General features: G+C 32.7%; 1 protein-coding gene across 4 annotated transcripts; it reads left to right on the top strand.

Annotated features, from left to right (window-relative positions):
- Nucleotides 1–669: 669 nt before the first annotated feature.
- LOC120634137 lies at nucleotides 670–19,193 on the top strand. 4 transcript variants are annotated; one of them, XM_039904546.1, is made up of 2 exons: nucleotides 670–949; nucleotides 14,138–19,193. In XM_039904546.1, exon 2 carries the CDS (start codon nucleotides 14,144–14,146, stop codon nucleotides 17,648–17,650), a length of 3,507 nt encoding a protein of 1,168 aa, XP_039760480.1. In that variant the 5' UTR covers nucleotides 670–949; nucleotides 14,138–14,143; the 3' UTR covers nucleotides 17,651–19,193. The 4 variants fall into 4 exon arrangements, with proteins under 4 accessions (XP_039760480.1, XP_039760482.1, XP_039760479.1 ...); XM_039904548.1 differs by lacking the exon at nucleotides 14,138–19,193 and adding an exon at nucleotides 5,270–9,385 and having other exon boundaries at nucleotides 675–949; XM_039904545.1 differs by lacking the exon at nucleotides 670–949 and adding an exon at nucleotides 13,301–13,452.
- The last annotated feature ends 146 nt before the right edge of the window (nucleotides 19,194–19,339 follow it).

Raw genomic sequence — 19,339 nt, 5'->3', positions numbered from 1 at the left:
CCCATGAAGATGGAGCAACGTATTAATGGATAGCCGCTATAGGACCGCTTTCTGAGGCGATCGCCGGGGCACGTCTGGAACTCACGCTGGTCGTTCCAGCATGCAAATTGCAAAGTAGGTATAAGGAACGTACTCGTATATATATGTTTATATATGACCGAAAACATTTGTATGTAGAATTTGAAGATCATTATATCTATAACTTCATTTTTTGTTGCTAAAACAACATATTGGAAACGCATAACGTACAAAATAATTACATACAATTATGATGTTAATGTAGCTACACCTACTTAGGTATATTTTTTGTATATTTTTACTATCATTTCCCGCTCAGATGAGCGACATGGTGTACTTACATAGGTAGTATATACTGGTTATTTTCATATTTTGTTGTTAAGTTGTGTCGAAATGAACTTAGGCTCACGTACAATTTGGCGAATTTCACATAGTTCATGCAAACATTATACGTTAAAATCCTGAGTAAAATAGTTGTGACCAAATTCCATACTAGAACGAATGTCATAAAATTACTTTCGATAATTATTTTATCTTTTTTTATTACTATCAATATGATATAAAAGCGTCAGCATGATAAACATTTGATTACATCACTCGACCATCGTTTCGACTCTGACTCATCGAAACATCGACCGAACCGCTAGAGCAGCCGGCGAGTTTTAGTTCGCTTTGTGATCACGTTAGTCACACTCGCAATCTAGTGGTGATTGCTCAAATATTGTGAACCCTTTTTATTTCTTAAAGTATTTAAAAAACTTAAAAAACATGTAAGAAGGATAAGCCCTTTTACAGATATTTTAACACTTGCTGTAAGGTTGGCGTGTTGTTATGACGAGAAATGTCATGGACTCTACTTATAATGTTTTGTGTTAGATATTTACAGCGCGCCTCATAACCTCGCTATTAAACGTACCTTTTGCAAAGCTGAGTAAGTAATGATTATTTTCATAAGATTATGTTATGTTTTGTTTGTCTAAATATAATGTTAGTTATTTTGACAGCTCATGGTAGGGATGAGGTAGGTACTATATAATCGTTAATTAAACTAATCGATTATCGATTATTATTTCTATAGAACGAGGAATAGATAGCATGGCATAGCTTTATGGCAAATCTTTATTTTCCGATTATAAGTTAAAATACAAGACATTTAAAATTGTATTTATTCTTTGATAAAATCTATGAATTTTACATTCTACACGACTGGCAATAATGTGTAATGATTTCTAATTTTAAAACAAAAATAGTTTGTTGTGTAAGTCTTAACAACAATACTTAACAAACTTAACTTAACAAACAATAGCGTGATAGGTAATTGCAAATACCTTTAATATTCACAAAAAAATAATATTATGTGATAATGCTGTCGATTTAATTTTCGATTTATTTTATTTCAAAACCTTTTTGGATATTCAGTAATTGATCGTTATGCTTGGCATTCACTGAGTGGGCGGTACCAATCAATGAAGTGAGACATAATCAGCTGTGTTATATTTTACGTACCTAATAGAATACGAAAGTTTACGGGCATCAGGCATGAACCTGCAAAAAATATCATCCCAAATTAGACAATTAGATAAGCATAGCTAATAAATAGATTATTATAAATCGAAGTGTAAACTCCGCATAGGCTATTTTTAAACCACAGAAGACAAAAGACTATGATAAGTCTGTGGCGATAAAGAAAAAGGGGATAAGTCAATATTTTTGAACATGAGATTTTTACACTCGTTGGCTCAAAACGTTTATATGTAACTAAGTAAAAAGGGGATGAGTCATAAATTATAATAAAAAAAATACCTAAATGAGAAATGAGGAGTGTTTGATCGAGTTCTCTCAAAATAAATTTTTCAAATTTGCTAATTTGTAAATAGTGGTCCAATTCACTTTTATCTAAAGAGTGCGATGTCATTTGCATTAGTTGTGGCTATGGAGGGTAGAGGTAAGGAGAGTCACCTGTGTATATGAAAAAGTGTCGTCAAAATGTATTAAATTAGGATGGCGCCACATTTGCATCAGGGTAGCTCTTAAAAGAAGCGCCAAATATAAATATTGTTAGAGTAGGTTTGAAAAATAAACAAGGAAGTATGGAGATACAAGGAAGTAAGGTTATATTTACCACAATATTTTGTACAACGTAAGTTGTTGAAATTCTCAATAATTAACTACTTTAGTCGATAATGACATTAAATTTTTTAACTCGGCATACTTCAATTCATCTACGATTGCTACATTCATACCATACCCTGTGCATCCACCAGCGCCATTGTGGAGGATTTTTGAACTGTTATTTAGCGCATACACTGGACACTTTTTCAACTTTACTCCCATATAAGATGACTCTCCTTACCTCTACCCTCCATAGTTGTGGCGTATCGGTGGACTTCATGTCTTGTCTTGTCGTTGCCCACAGATATTAAATTTTTTTTTAAATCTAAAACTGAGCTACATTATCAATGTGAAAACAAGTAAGTTAAGTGCATACTTGTTATCAGATTATATGTAACGAAAAGTTTTAGACTGCTATAAAAATTAAATTTCTGCGTAGTCCGGTTACAGTTTTTGAACTCTTTTTTTTTTAAATATATATTTTATTTTTTTGGTAATCATTTCACTTTTTTTGCTTTGGTCTGTCATAATATTGTGGCTAAATTATAACAATTAAGTATATGGCTCCGCGGTCATTTTATCTACTAAGTACCGTTTACTAAAGCACAATATTTTTGGTGTACAACAGTATTTACGCAATACGGTACGGTACGGAGTAGGTAGTATTAGTACAAAAGGTTGTATTACTATGAGGTACATACATTTGTTTATTATATGTATATGTATATATATATATATATGTATATATGTTTATTTTATTATATATTTATTTTATTAATACTTATATGTGTATGTTATATAGTATGTAGTATATATATTTTTTTTTTTTTTATTTTTCTTTTGTTTTCTTGGGTGTTTCTTGTCTTGTTTCTAAGTTTGTGCAATAAAGTATTCTAAATAAATAAAATACGGTTTATTTAGTCAACGAATGCGGATAAAGCAACTGGGTAGTAAGTTTTTCTTCTGGCATGCTTTAGCGCTTTATTTTAACTACCATTATTTTATTCTGAAATCTAATTTTACTGAAATTAAACATACCGTATGTTACTTCTGGACAACAGTGGCGGAAGCCGCAATAACATGACGTTTAAACTTGCCACCTTTAATTTACTTTCTAGAACTCTTGCCTGGAACTATAGAGTGATTTTTAGAAAGGACATGTTGAAGTAGCGTCCATTTGTAGGTACATAAGCAGCAAAAAGCCCATTATCTTGAGCAATAAAGACGACATTAGGTGATTTATTCAAATCAAATATTTTATTTCAAAGTAGGTAGGTAGGTAACTAACTGTACACTTTCTGAATGTCATACAAGTCTGTCATTATTTCAATAATAATTTTTATTATTACATTAATTGGTTCAACCATTTGTAAATTAAGTTTTAAAAAAAAAAACAATTTTACGATGTTACAACAATAATACATGACCAAAGTTTATATGATTCCTACTCGTACTTAAGCATCGTATGTTATATTATATATTAGTTTATTATTTTTTATATTTATTATTATTATTTTTTATTTTATGTGTGTAATCTGGATATATAGATATTAGTGTGTGATTATTCGTAATTATGTATTTAATAATAATACACCCCGCCAATCGGTTTATCTTGGTTTTCCTAATCCTAAGGTTGCCTGGAAGAGACCGCTACTAAGCGATAAGGGCTCCTTTTGTATCCTACTTTTTAAGTTCCTTGGTTTGTCCATTTTTTTTTCTTTTTGTGGTGTACAAATAAATTATATATATAAATAAAAAGGTGGCGCGGGCATAGCGAAGAGTGTAGGTAAGGTTAGTGTGAAGAGTGCAGTGTTGTTAGAGTTAGTTTTATGATCTTAATTTAACCGTTAACAGAGTGAAGTGTACTGAGTTGAAAAATTGGCTATCTATTGGCGATTGTATTGGCGCTATCTTTAAAATTAACTCGTTCTCTACCGGACCGCCGCTAGTAATTTGATGTTTTTTATGGCCACTTATTCATACACAGAGATGGTAATCCTTACCTTAACAGTCCATACATAGAATTACAGAATTAAGAACGCACAGAAACCGTGTACACGACTAATATTGAAGCATCAAAAAAACACTCTTCTCTCGTAGTGTTTTTCGAACACTTCACTTACGCTGTCAGGTTAGTTAGGTTAGTCACCTCATTCTATTTAGCAGTTGAAAGTAATTATTTATGGGGAAATAATAAATATGTTAAAAGGAAAAGTTTGCTAGCAACTTTCCGCGGGTGTGAAGTGAAACGTGCGCAGGGCGTTTTCACTGCATGCAATAAAAGCTGAATGAGAGTTCGGTACGTTCCTAATAATTCTGTGTCTAGATCACGTCCCTCTTATAGTTGCTCTTAGAATAATAAATCAATAATGTTATTTTATTCAGTCCACCAATCCGCACTGGGCCAGCGTGATGGACAACAGTCTTAACCTCTTCTCATTGTAGGAGGAGACCCGGCCCTGTAGTGGACCAGTAATGGGTTAATGTAAATTTTATTTTCATATATTATTTCATTTCATATTTCAAGTGCAAAGAGACTCAGAAGGTAACATGAAGGTATTCCAACTGGATGTTTTGAAACGTCACGCATGTAGTGCATATTTTAAACGCTAAAGTGTCTCCGTCTGTGTGTTTGTTACCATCGAACCTTTTAACTATTGAAGTGATCTTATGACAATTTGGCATTTGCCTGCAGTTTGCTTTCTGAAGACAGGCACCGGGAGAAATCATCTCAATCTGACGAGATATCAGAATTCCTACATAGTAGTAAGCCGCCGGCATCAGTAAGTCATTATGGTCATCATCGCATCCGACATTACCGGCCACCCACAATGAGAAGGGCTAGACCGTAGTCCACCAGCCCAGTGTGGATGGATTGGTGAACTTCATTAGCCTTAAAGTATTTATGTAACCTCTTATGCATGCAGGTTGCCTCAAGATATTTTCCTTCATCTAGTATCTATGAATTATATGTTTTTGTGAATTGTATGAATTTTCTCACATGAGTTTTAGAAGTGAAATGGCCCGATCTTTCCGGAATTCACCAAAGACGCTCCAAATAAAAATAAAACACCTCACAAAATATACCATGTAAAAATGTGGTACCTATACAATAGTTATTTACGTTTTTGTTTTTCAGGACACCATGGCACTTATAATAGAGGGAGAAACATTAGGACAAAAACATCGCAATTACAACAAATTAATGAATGAAGAAATCAAAAACAATCTAACTAAACCCATTGCCGCAATAAACTGCGAAGAACCAGATATGGATAACCTATTAAAAATAGATATGGCGTGCAAAGTTAGAAATGTTGATTATATTCTTGAAGTTCTAAAATGTGATAACATGTTATACGTATCTCGAGTTATTAAGAAATCCATATGGTTATTATCTGATCAGCAATACGCATATATCATTAATCCTGCTTACTTGTACAACCACCTTTATCCACAGATGAGTACAAAGGCTTTTAAAAAACTCATTCTGCACATAAGGCTAAATTTAGTAGATGAAAAACGTGTTGAAGAGTTTTTTAACCATTACATTCAAAATGATGTGGATGAAGCAATGGGTTGGCTGCCACGTTGCTCTATTCCTTTTATTGAGGAAATCATTCGGAAATATGCTGATGATATACCAAATGGTTACATGTTTTCTGATTCTCAATTGAAACGATTATATGAAAAATCTTTTAGTTTTCTGGATATACTACAAAAAAATTATAGGTGCACATACTTCAAAGACCACATATTTAGACCCGGGATGTTTCTTTTAAAAAGAAACCCCGAAAAGTTCCTAGATATATTCGAGACACTTAAAGAAGGTGACACACCATTATTCGGACGGAAATATACCAAAGTCGCAATGGAAAATTGTCCAGAAAGAATAAAAAATAATCTTGAGAAATACATTTATGTGCTTGATATACCAGTTTTTGCACAGTATTTAAAAGAAGAAGAAGTTAAGAATTTTATAATAACGCACATTAAGAATAAGAAAACTCGTATATGGTTCACCTATAAAAAAATTAAATACTTTTTGAACCGGTTGCCATTTGAGGAGAGATTTGATTTCGTAAAAAAGATTTTTATTGACAAATGCTGTGAAGATGCACCCTTTGATAATGAGACTTGGGATGAAATAGTAAAGTTTTGTAATCTGCCTCTCAAAGGAAAATTAGCACCATCTAAAAGTATATACAGCTGGTACGTCTATGCACCATTTAGTAAAGCTTTTGAAGATTTGAAATTGTTGATTCGTAATGAATCAAGTCCCACTGAAAGAGTTGGAATTTTGCGATCACTAATGACATGTGCTCGTGGTAATCAAAACAATATACTTACTTTATTAAAATATTACCATCAAAATCACTTAAACGAACCTTTCTTGTTCAAGCTTCAGTTTGTAAATCATTTCATTACCAAAACTGATACTCATAAGTTTGACGAAGAAACTTGGGGATATTTAAATGATATTTTCAGCAACTTGGAAGTGTACACTAGATACAAAGATAGTATGCAATCGTGTGTGAAATGCATACTTTTATATAATGTGATTAATGACGTCCAGATTCCAGATGATATAGAAAGTAAATTTGATTTCGAACATTTCATAACAAATGAATATGATTATTCTATAAATAAGTTTAACATGGACGAAAGAAATAAAATATTTAATTGCTTTTACAATTATTACATTTCAAAAATTAAAATTGATATTACAAGTGAAAAACAATTTGATGAGGCTGTAAACGTTATATTATCAGTTTTTAAACTTGTCGATAAATGCAAAAAAGAACTCAAAGATTATCCATTCGTTATCCAGAAAATCAAAGACCTTGTTATTATAAAAAGCGAAAATTCCTGGAATCGCGATCTTTCAAGTGTGTACAACTTCAAAAAATCCTGGAGAAAGATTTTTTTTATAGAATCCATTATTCTATGTCCCAACTACGAAAGTTGTATGAATGCTCTTAAACATGGTCCTGAGCTATTCGAAATTCACAGAAAAGAAATAAACTCATGCATAAATGATAACTTCCTTTACTTTGACAACTTTCTGAGGAAAATTCAAATTTATGGGTATCGATCTTTAGCAGACTCATTTAAAGCATCTTTTATGGAGAACCTCAATAAAATAAGCCTTCACAAGTCCTCCATAAGAGGTCTATGTATATTACTTACCCGAAAAGAGCTGTTGGATTTTGTTCAAAGATATGTTCCGACAGAATCCAAAATTATTTGGAGCCAACCTGATAACGAAATCCTCAGCATACAGAAAAACATCGCTGCATTTATGCATCTATCAAGACCTCAACCTCCACTTGAAGTGGCTTTGTTGTACGCTAAAGGAGATTATTTGAAATATGTACTACCTTCATTAAATGCAATATTTCATAACATAAATTCAACTAAAATTAGCGACCATCTAGAAAAGCTTCTTAACGCACCAGTATCTTTACAAAAACATGGCATTCGAGTTGCATTTGCTAAGCTTAACCAAAATCAACTTATAAATATGTTTACAGAAATTTGGAAATCTAATAAAAGCAGAAGTATTCGAAATGTTATATTTTCCGAGACTTTCAAAATGCTTTGTAAAGAAACTGATGAAACCGTTTTTTTTGGTATATGGGAGATGCTCCGCATGTTTAGCAATGATGCTTTCAAGGGAAATAAAAAGATATATTTTACTCTTAGCAGAATTGAAAATTACCCACTTTCTATAAAACCGACTATATGGATAAAAAGCTATGAATTGTTAGAAAAAATGCCAGCTCAAGCAAAGTGTAAGAAAAGTATTGATGAATTAAAAAACGAAATGGGCAATATCATGGAGTTCTTAGATGTAGATTTTATGGCAAAATTGTTATTAGAAAATTTTGATAAAAGTTTTGCTACACAGAAATATGGCCACTCTGATCGTTTAGCTATTTATTTGTTAAGTACAAAATCAGAATCAGTTCAAAGTGTGCGCTACGAAAAAATTTTTAAGCCACTAATAGAAAGGGTTGTTGCTGTATGGAATAAGAGATACGAAACAATTCACTACGCAAGAAATAACTTACGGGATATATTTTATTCTATGTCTATGAAATTCGATTCTTTAGTTTTGGATCAGGAGATGATTTTTCCCATCGCCATGTATACTGCAGCACTGAATCACCTTCAGAGTGCTTTATCGTTAAAAGAAAATTATTTTCTCTTGACACATATAAAGTTATCGTTGGGATACATACGAGTTGTATCTGACCTCAAAACAAAATGTATCGGTTTTAAGGACGACCAGCTTTCTAAAGAAGCAGCACGTAGTTTTGGCGCGCTGTGTTTAGATTACTTAAAGGATGATGTCGCAAATCATTTTTCTACTATTCACATCATTTTTGCTAAAGTTTTGGGCCTCATTTGTGACCAGTATGCCCCGCGCAATTTAGTTTTTAAAATGGGAGTCTTAAAAGCATTTCTTTGCGATAAAAATTTCATTCAAGGTTATTTATTAGTTGCTGAATTAATGCCAAATTCAAACCACTTCAATGATCGCAGCGAAAAAGTTCTGCATCTGGAAATGTTAAAGGAACTGAGCACCCATCATTCGGAAGAAGTTGTAGCCCATTATTGGCGTATACGAAACTATTTGTAATTCAACTTTTTTGCTCCTTGCAAGGAAAGGAAGACGTAATTATTAATTTGTATTTTTTTATCCGACTACCTTCAAAAAGGAGGAGATTATCAATTTGGATGCTAACAATTTACTTAACAATGAGTCATTGTAAAGTCAACATCTCCGGTGGATCAAGAAGATGCTTCGGGGTCAGAGTGAAACGTGCGTAGATAGTACATTGCCAAATATGTGGGTGGAATAAAGAAAGAAGAAGTTATAAGTTACACCGTACAGATTCTCCTGCCTTTCGCGGAGAATAGCACATTAAGCTTGATTTTCATTGTATATCACGGAATTCCGCAAAGTAATGCCTGCTTCTATCCAATATTTAAAAGCTTTCTTCGGGTTAAATCAAAATTGTTGTAAATACATGTGAGCAGCGGCTGACAAAAGTTGTATAAAAATCCATATCTGTTGTTAAGCGGCCAAATAAATAACATAGTAAGCTCATATTGTGTCATGTCATTTAAAAATGGAAGTATCATTTGCTGCGAAACATGGCATCCAAGGAGGTAACTTACCAAAGGTTTAATTTTAATATCGAGTCATTTGGGACCAGAAAATTAAGCAAAAAAAAAAAAAAAAATATTTTAACGCGGAAAAAATTATTGAATTGGAAAAATAGGCAATTTTATTAAAACAGAAAAGTTACGTAGCTTATATTTATTGTAAATATTAATTTTAGTTTGTAATTATTATTACTTATAACTTAGACTGATTTTGAATACTAAAAATACCTACCTATCTTACACGTCTTGGCCACAACTGTTAAGGCATTCATACCAGTGCATCATTTTCATTTAAAGTGGATAGTTACAAATTCTTGCGGTTTCAGTTAAATTAATACAATTGTGTGGCAGAAAATTTAATTAACGCGTTGACTGCTGCCTAACATTAACAAATACGGTACACGAGTGCGGCAGGATTACACGCTAGGCGTGTTTTCAGCACTGGTGAAGCGTATTCGAAACAGGCGCTACGAGCATGCGGCCCCACACGCCTGGCGTGTGTAAACTTATCGCGACAGCTATGCGGCCTTTACGCAACAGGTGTGTTATTACATCACTCTTTTTTTCTCATTTATTTATTGAATAAAATGAAAACCCAACACTTGTTGCATTTGAATAGCAATTTGTTTTTTTTTTGTTGGATAAAATAGAATAAAACTTAAATGTAGTCAACACAGATTTTCTTTTTTTCATAAATAATTATTTTGTAAAGAGCTTTAAATATTACATCTGGTAGGTACACTATTTTACTATATTCAAAATCGCGGCAACGTTAACCTGTGTGTAACTTGTGAATGTCATTGACGAATCATGATAAATAAATAAGTAAAAAAACAGTATTAAATACCTACTTACATACGAATGCGGATTGCCGACAAAGAAGCAAATTGTAAAATAATATGCATTTTAAATATAATAATCCTTCCAGTAAGTATACAGCACCATTGTTAAATTTACTTTTAAATTCGAAACAATAGTAACTCATTACCGAGTAGTTTATTGGTACCGCTGGCCGCACCGATAAGGTTTATTCAAGACGATAAGAAAAAATAAGGATGCGGATGCATCGTTTTGTAATTCTGTCGGTATAATGGAATGCAAACCGATATTTATAAAATAAATTATCGACGATACCGATACCAGTGAAAATAGTGCAGGCGAACTCAGGCGTACAAATATTATTTAGTGATCGATGGTATATGGTACTATTGTGGCAAATATTTGGTCGAAAACATGTTTTTTATATGAACTTGTTAGTTATACGTGTGATGGTCGATTCTCTCGATGGCATGGGACTTATTAAGAAAAACACTCATGTAAAATGATTAGATAACTCACAAAACAACGAATTTTAAGTAGGTATATTGTCTAATATATAATAAAACGTGATTGCGTTGACGTTTAACTAGTATTTAATAAAACGCAGGTACTTGCGGTAACGTATAACACACTTGTTGCGTAAAGGCCGCTCTAACAGTATATTTAAACAACACAGCGTTTGTGTTTGCCGCACTCGCAGAATGCCGGAAAAACACGCCCAGCGTGTTCGGCCGCATCCTTGTAGGTACATTTATTTTAACACGCCTAGCGTGTTCGAGCCGCACACGCGTTACGTAGTTTTAAAACACAAACGTTGTGTTTTAAGCAGCCAACGTTTTAACATATGGTAGGTACTTTTTTTTAAGAACCTAATTTGTATCAGTTTTAATTATTCTATAATTATTGATTATAATTTATCAAAGTGTTGCATAAAATTAATAATAAGAAATAAAGAAAACTTTTACTGATTTATTGTAACAATATTAGTTAAGTTTGCCTATACGTGTTATGTCAATGAAGTGTATTAAAAATAAATTTCGTTTCAAAAACCCTTCTGTTATTTAAACCGTCATTTCTTGAACCAAAGAGAACTAAACTGTTATTTTCGAATGAAAATATATAAAGTTACTAGTTGTTGCCCGCGACTTCGTCTGCGTTTGATTTTGTTTTTAAAGTATTCAGTATCGCTTAGCCTTAAGTGAGTATTGTAGTATATATATAGATATATATATAACATGTGACAAATAATTTGCAATAAAATAAAATTGCGACTATAATTAAAGATCTGAGATATCCTATCTCTTAAGTTGGACCAGACTGCTCACGGTAAGCCAATTTTATTTAAAATCGGTTAAGTAGTTTAGGAGTCCATCGCGGACAAACATCGTGACAGGAGATTTATATATATTAAGTTACAATTTTAATCTATCCCACTTAATAGGCATTTATCATAGATAAGACAATATTTTTATTTCAACAAATCCCTCCTGTTTTATTTTATGACAGCAGTATTTCATTCAATACGCTGTGTGTTTATTTTTTAAACGCTGAGCAATTGTGAATGATGAAGCAATTATAATTGAACTGTCAGAACGTGTCCATTCAAATTCGTTTTCAGTACTTTGCTGAGCAACAAATGTTGGTCAAAAATATCGAACCGTCTGAACCTGTTATAAGGTAAGGTTTTAATGATTTGCCTCCGATTTCTTATAACGGTATACCAATTGTGTATTCGTGCACTTCAAAAAATCTAGGACTTATAATTTACAGTAATTTAACTCGGTCAGCTCATATAAACCAGGTAAGTAAACGTATGCACTATGTCGTTCACTCATTGAGGAGGCTGCATAATTTTCTTCCGTTTCATACCAAAATTATGTTGGCCCAATCTTTATTGCTTCCAATACTTGATTACGCCGACATCTGCTATTTGGGTGCCACTGAAGAGCTACTTGACAAACTTGAAAGACTTCAGAATTTGTGCATTCGCTTTATCTTCGGATTGCGCAAATTCGATCACGTTTCTGATTTTCGTCGTCAATTAAAGTGGCTGCCAATTCGTTTTCGCCGGAATGTGCATATTTTAACTGTCCTTTACAACATCCTATATAATTCTTCTTCTCCTGGATATTTGTGTGAGCGTATAAAGCTATGTCTTCCGCCTACGAGACCCTTGCGGTCTTGCGTGTCAAAAAATCCTCTTGATGTCCCTTCATATAATACTATTTTCTTCCAGAAATCTTTCTCCGTCCACGCTACACACCTTTGGAACTTACTACCAGAACATATTAGACACTGCCGATCGGTGCACTCTTTTAAACACAATGTAAAGGAGCATTATCTATCGTTGTCATAGTATATTTATCACTGTTTACTTATTATAGATATATATTTATATTTATATTATATAAATATTTATTATATTATTTTTATGTATTTTGTATATATAGTATATTCGAATGTTATTGTATTAGTATGTAGAATTTTGTTATTATTTAGATATTTTAAATAAACTTAGTAGTTATGAAATATATTTTACCTTTATTTTACCAATACCACAATTAAATCTTCTTACTCACATCCTGGGGTAGCTGGAAGAGATCTCTTATAGAGATAAGCTTTCCTTTGTACACTTTATGAATCTTATGTTCACAATCACAATTTATGGTACATAAATAATAAACAAATAAATAAATAAATAAGGTGAGCCACATGGGTTCCTTTTATGTAGTTTAAAACATTTGCGTGGCAACTCACAGTTCAGGAAAACTGATGTAGTACAAATTATGCTCAGGTAAAACGGAGAGTTTTCTTACTTCATTGAAACTAAATTATCTTCTCCTTATTCTCAAGTAAATTATCTTCTTCTTCTTCTTCTTTTGCTTTTTTTGAATTTTAGGTGTGCCAAATCGGCACGTTGTATTTCGCCAATGTCACGTATACTTGCAAGATCCACAAATATAACACTAGATATGACCAAAATGTACCTACCAAAGTCGAATGATATTTCGTTTTTATCAATACGATCCGATTGCGATGGCATGATAAACATTTGATATCATCACCTGACCTTCACATCGACTGCTGACTCATAGAATCACCAAACCGCTAGCCGGTGAATTTTAGTTCGCTTTGTTATTACGATACGATTACCTAGTCACAACCTATAGAAAACATTGCTTAAATATTGTGAAACCTTTTTTTTTATTTATAAGTACTTAAATAAATAAAACCCAAGTAACTCCTTAGTAGAAGTGCTAAACACTGTTTTGTGTTAGATATTGAACAGCACATCTCATAACCTCGCTAGACGTACTTTTTGTAAAGGTGAGTAACTAATCACAATATAATGTTTGATAATAAATTGATTACTACCTATTATAAATTAAGAATAAATGGGGTAAATCGATGGTAAACCTTGCAGCAGCTGTTGTTAAACGCAGGAAAATAAAATACTTAACAACATACGGACATTGACATAACATCTTGTAAGATAAGTTGTAATTGCATTCTCTTTAAAGAAAGTGTCACGCTTTGGTTGTAATTAGTTTTTCAAACAACCAGTAACATATTAAATCAAAGTATAATATGACTGAAAAACAGGTCAAAGGCTGTCCAAAATGTTGAAATACCGTTATTTCTCAGTTATTATCTTTGAAGTACTTACCAGTTTTTCAAAGATAATAATATATGTAATTTCGTTTTACCTATTATTCTATGTCTGTATCCTCTTTTACCTATTATTCTATATCTGGAAGGAACTCCCCGATCCACCACCTGGGGACGCGCCCGATGGGGGATTAGCAACCCCTCACCTGTAATATAGTAATATAACTATGAATGCCAAAGTGTGTCTTACTGTCTGTTTGTCGTATAAAACAGTGTCAATCATATATAGTGTATCTTAAACAAATTAATCTTTCAGGGGATACTCCAAGTAAAAATAAAACACCTGTCTTAATATGAAAAAGTTGTATGCAATGGTTATCCATGGTTTTATTTCTTTTTTCAGGAAACCATGGCGCCACTTATGATAGAGGGAGAAACGTTGGGGGATAAACATCGCAATTACAACAAAATAGTGAATGAAAAAATCAAAAGCAATCCAACTAAAACAATTGCCGCCATAAACTATGAAGAACCAGATCTGGATAACCTATGCAAAATAGATATAGCGTGCAAAATACGAAATGTTGAATACATTCTTGAAATTCTCAAATGTGATGATATGTTATACGTATCTCGAGTTATTAAGAAATGCACATGGTTAATAACTGATCAGCAATACGCCTATATTATTAATCCTGCATACTTGTACAACAATCTTTATCAACAGATGACTTCAAAAGCTTTTAATAAACTCGTCCTGCACATAAGGCTAAACTTAGATGATGAAAAACGTGTTGAAGAGTTTTTCAACTTTTACAAACAAAATGATTTGGACAAAGCCATGCATTGGCTGCCACGTTGCTCTATTGGTTTTATCGAGGGAATCATTCGAAATCATGCTAATGATATACCAAAGAACTTATTGAAACGATTATATGAAAAATCGTTTACTTTTCTGGATATACTAGTACAGAATTATAACGGCTCATACTATGTGGACCACTTAATAGTACCTGGAATGTTTCTTTTAAAAATAAACCTCGAAAAGTTCCTTGATATATATGAGACACTCGAAGACGGCGATACACCAAAATTTGGACGGAAATATACCAAACTCGTCATGGAGAAATGTCCTGAAAGAATAAAAAAGAATCTTGAAAAATACGTTGATGTCCTTGATTTAACAGTGTTTGCGCAATATTTAAAAAGAGAAGAAGTTAAGAACTTTATATTAACACACATTAAAAATAACAAAACTCGTTCATGGTTCACCTACAAAAACATTAAATACTTTGTCAACAGGTTGCCATTTGAGGAGAGATTTGATTTTGTTAAAAAGCTTTTCATAGAGAAATCCTATAAAGATGAACCCCTTGAAAATGAGACTTGGGATGATATAATAGAGTATTGTAATCTGCCTCTCAAAGGAAAATTAACGTCGTCAAAAAATATATACAGCTGGTATGTATATGCACCATTTAATAAGGCTTTCGAAGATTTAAAATTATTGATTCGCAATGAATCAAATCCCTCTGAAAGAATTTGGATTTTGCGATCAATACTGACTTGTGCTCTTGGAAATCAAAATAATATCCTAACATTATTAAAATATTACCATAAAAATCACATCAACGAACCTTTCATGTTCAAAGTTCAGTTTGTAAATCATTTGATTACCAAGACTGATACACATAAGTATGACGAAGAGGCTTGGGGATATTTAAATGATATTTTCAACAGCTTGGAAGTGTATACTAGATCCAAAGATAGTGTGCAATCATGTTTGAAATCCATACTTTTCTATAATGTGATTCATGATGTCCAAATTCCCGAAGATATAGAAAGTAAATTTGATTTCAAACATTACATATCATATGGATATGGTGATTGTAGAAATAAGTTCAACATGGAGGAAACACAGAAAATATTTAATTACTTTTACAGTTATTACATTTCAAAGGTCAAAATTAATATTACTAGTGAAAAAGAGTTTGATGAGACTGTGGACATTATATTATCAGTTTTAAAAGTTCTTGATATATGGAATAAAGAACTCAAAGATTATCCATTTGTTCTCCAGAGAATCAAAGACCTTGTTATTATAAAAAAAGACAGTTCCTGGAAGCAGGATCTTTCAAGTTTATATAACTTCAAAAAATCCTGGAGAAAGATTTTATTTACTGAATCTATTATTCTAAGTCCAAACCAAGACAGTTGCATGAATGCTCTTAAGCACAGTCCAGAGCTATTAGAATCTCACACAAAAGAAATAAACGCATGCATAAATGATAAAGTACTTTACTTTGGCAGATTTTTGAGGAAAATTCAAATTTATTACCAGTACCAATCTTTATCAGACTCATTTAAAGCAACTTTTCTGGAGAACCTCAATCGGATGAGCCTTCACAAGTCGTCAATTACAGGTCTATGTATATTACTTACCCGAAAAGAGCTGTTGGACTTTGTTCAAAAATATGTACCGAGAGAAGCTAAAATTGTTTGGAACCAACATGATGACGCGATGCTCAGCATACGCAAAAACGTCGCTGCATGTATGCACCTATCTAGGCCTCACCTCCCACTTGATGTGGTTTTATTGTATGCTAAAGGAGATTATTTGAAATATGTACTGCCTTCATTGAATGCAATATTTTATAACATCAATTCAAAACAGATGGCCGAGCATCTACCAAAACTTCTCAATGCACCAGTATCTTTAAAAAAACATGGCATTCGGGTCGCATTTGCGAAGCTAAAACAAAAGGAACTTATAAATATGTTTACGGAAATTTGGAAATCTAATAAAAACAGAAGTATTCGAAAAGAGATCGTTTGCGAGACTTTCAAGATGCTTTGTAAAGAAACTGATGAAACGGTTATGTTCTATATATGGGAGATGTTCCGCATGTTTGTCAATGATTTAACTTTCGAGGAAAATAAAAAGATATATTTTACCCTTAGCCAAGCTCAAAAAGTGCCTCTTAATATAAGAGCGTCTTTTTTGATGAGAAGCTATGAATTCTTAGAAAAATTGCCAGCTGAAGCCAATTGTGAAAATCTCATTGATGAATTAAAAACCAAAATGGGCGATATCATGGAATTCTTGGATGTAGATTTTATGGCAAAATTGTTTTTAGAAAATTTTGATAAAAAGTTCGCCACTCAGAAATATTCCTACTCTACTTATGTAGCTATGTTTTTGTTAAGTACAAAATCGGAATCCGTTCAATGTGAGCGCTACAAAAAATGTTTTGAGCCAATAGTAGAAAAGGCTGTTGCGGTGTGGAATAAGCAACACGGAACTGTTTACTATGCAAGAAAAAACTTACAAGATATAATTAATACTGTGTCTATGAAATTCGATTCTTTAGTTTTGGATAAGGAGATGATTTTTCCCATCGCCATGTATACTGCAGCACTGAATCAACTTCAAAGTGTTTTATCGATAAAAGAAAATTATTTTCTCTTGACACATATTAAGTTGTCGTTGGGATACATACAAATTGTATCTGACCTCAAAACAAAATGCAGCGGTATAATAAAGTATAACCTGCTTTTAAAAGAAGCAGCACCTAGTTTTGGCGCGCTTTGTTTAAATTACTTAAAGAAAGATGTCGCAGATCATTTCTCCACTATTTATATAATTTTTGGTAAAGTTTTAAGCCTCATTTGTGACCAGTACGCCACCGGTACAGTCTTTAAGATGGGAGTCTTAAAAGCATTTCTTAGCGATAAAAATTTTATGGAAGGATATTTGTTAGTTACAGAATTACTGCCAACCTCGAACGACTTTTGTGGTAGCAGCGAAACAGCTCTGCAACTGGAAATGTTAAAGGAACTAAGCATTCATCATTCGGAAGAAGTTGTATCGCATTATTGGCTTATACGAAAGGATTTGTATTATTTTTGTTATTAGTGATAGTTTGTAAATAACCTTAATGAATTAAACAGAGTAACTCCGTCTTGTTGGAGAGCCTCGGAATGGGGCTCTGCCAGGAAGAGCTTGAACCCTACGGCTGGAAGATCCGAACCTCGGATCAGGCGACAATTTGAGTGGACTTCTTCCTGTACTGTCCCTCTGACAAGTCCCCATACACTATGCTATAGATCACCATAGACTATTACAAATAATATAGAACAATTTTTAACGACGTAATTGTTATGCGAATCCAAACTTATTAAAAAAAAACAAAAAAAAAAAGTTTGAAATGATAACAGTTACTCTTCTTTTGAGTCCTTCAGCACCTGGAGGTGCATAGGGTCGGGACTACTTTTTTCTTTCCAGATCTATACCGAGCTGCAAACTTAAGCGTGGTTCAAGATAAGTCGCAAGCCTTTATTTCCGCTACCAGAGACCGCTTCCATGTTGCCTTTGGCCTTCCACGTTTTTTCCTTTGCCCCCCAGGCTGCCATTGCTTCGCGTGAAATGTATGGTGTGATCTATACAGTTCCCTTTTCTATGCTGTATTTGTTCAAGGATTTTTTTTAAGATTACTATATTATATTTCTTAAATAAAACAAAATAAATTTTATAGCATCTTCAAAACCACCGCAGCGAGCTTCTGGCTACCAAACCAATTCAAAACATTTATTTATTGTAAATTTACTTATGCCTTAAAGAATTGACTTTTTTGGGCAGTCCTACTGCATAAACGCTTTTCCCCGGGTAAATATATATCCATCCATAGGTAATCAAAAAATTACCTTTCATTTTAATTTTTTATAAGTATTAATGTACCTACATAAATACTTATACTTTTATACTCACAATATACTCATATACTCATAACTATTATAAATAGTTAATTGAGCATTATGTATTTGAATACCTCAATTCACAATATGTATGTGAATACCTCATAATTAGGTATATAAGCTTACAGTTAGATTAAGGGGTAGAACAAAACAAAACAAAACTTAATATTTACGTAAAGTATTAAATTTTTTTTTCTATTACGAGCTTTTATTATAACATGAATCCTGACTCATATTATAGGTGCAAAAGTGTTTGTTTGTGTAATTGTCCTTCCTTGGCCCAATGAAGAAAATGGTCTACTACTGGTACAAATACGATCAACAACTGTAGCCTAGTCACTAATAAACCAAAATAGACTAAATGATTTTTCTATTCGTTTTTTAACTTCAAATTAAAAAATAAAGCGGTGTTAATAGTGAAAATATTTAATGTACCTTATGACATTTTTAAGTGAAAAACCATCCCTAATTTTTTTAAGACTGGCACATACACCTTTTGTTCTTTTATTTATCTCCTTGTTGTGCCACCTTTCCTCGACGTACCGCTGACTTCGGATGAAAATCTACTCAACTGCCCTTTATCTCTTAATATTATACTTAATGAATAGTTGTTAGTTATTTTCTTGTAACTCCTACTAGGTACTATAAATTTATTTGTATTGTTAACCGACTAATAAAGGGAGGAGATTATCAATTTGGTTGTATTTTTTATGTTTGTTACCTCAGAACTTAGTTACATATTAAACTATTTGGGAACTTATTTTTTTTTTTAAATCTGTATTCACATGTGGTCCCATTTTCATCAGGCTAAGATGTATTGAAGGGGACGCGTCATATATTATAAGCACAC

Source organism: Pararge aegeria, chromosome 23, assembly GCF_905163445.1.
Source record: "Pararge aegeria chromosome 23, ilParAegt1.1, whole genome shotgun sequence".
NCBI lineage: Eukaryota > Metazoa > Arthropoda > Insecta > Lepidoptera > Nymphalidae > Pararge > Pararge aegeria.
The sequence above is the reverse complement of the archived record's forward strand: the minus strand, read 5'-3'. Positions and strand labels throughout refer to the sequence as shown.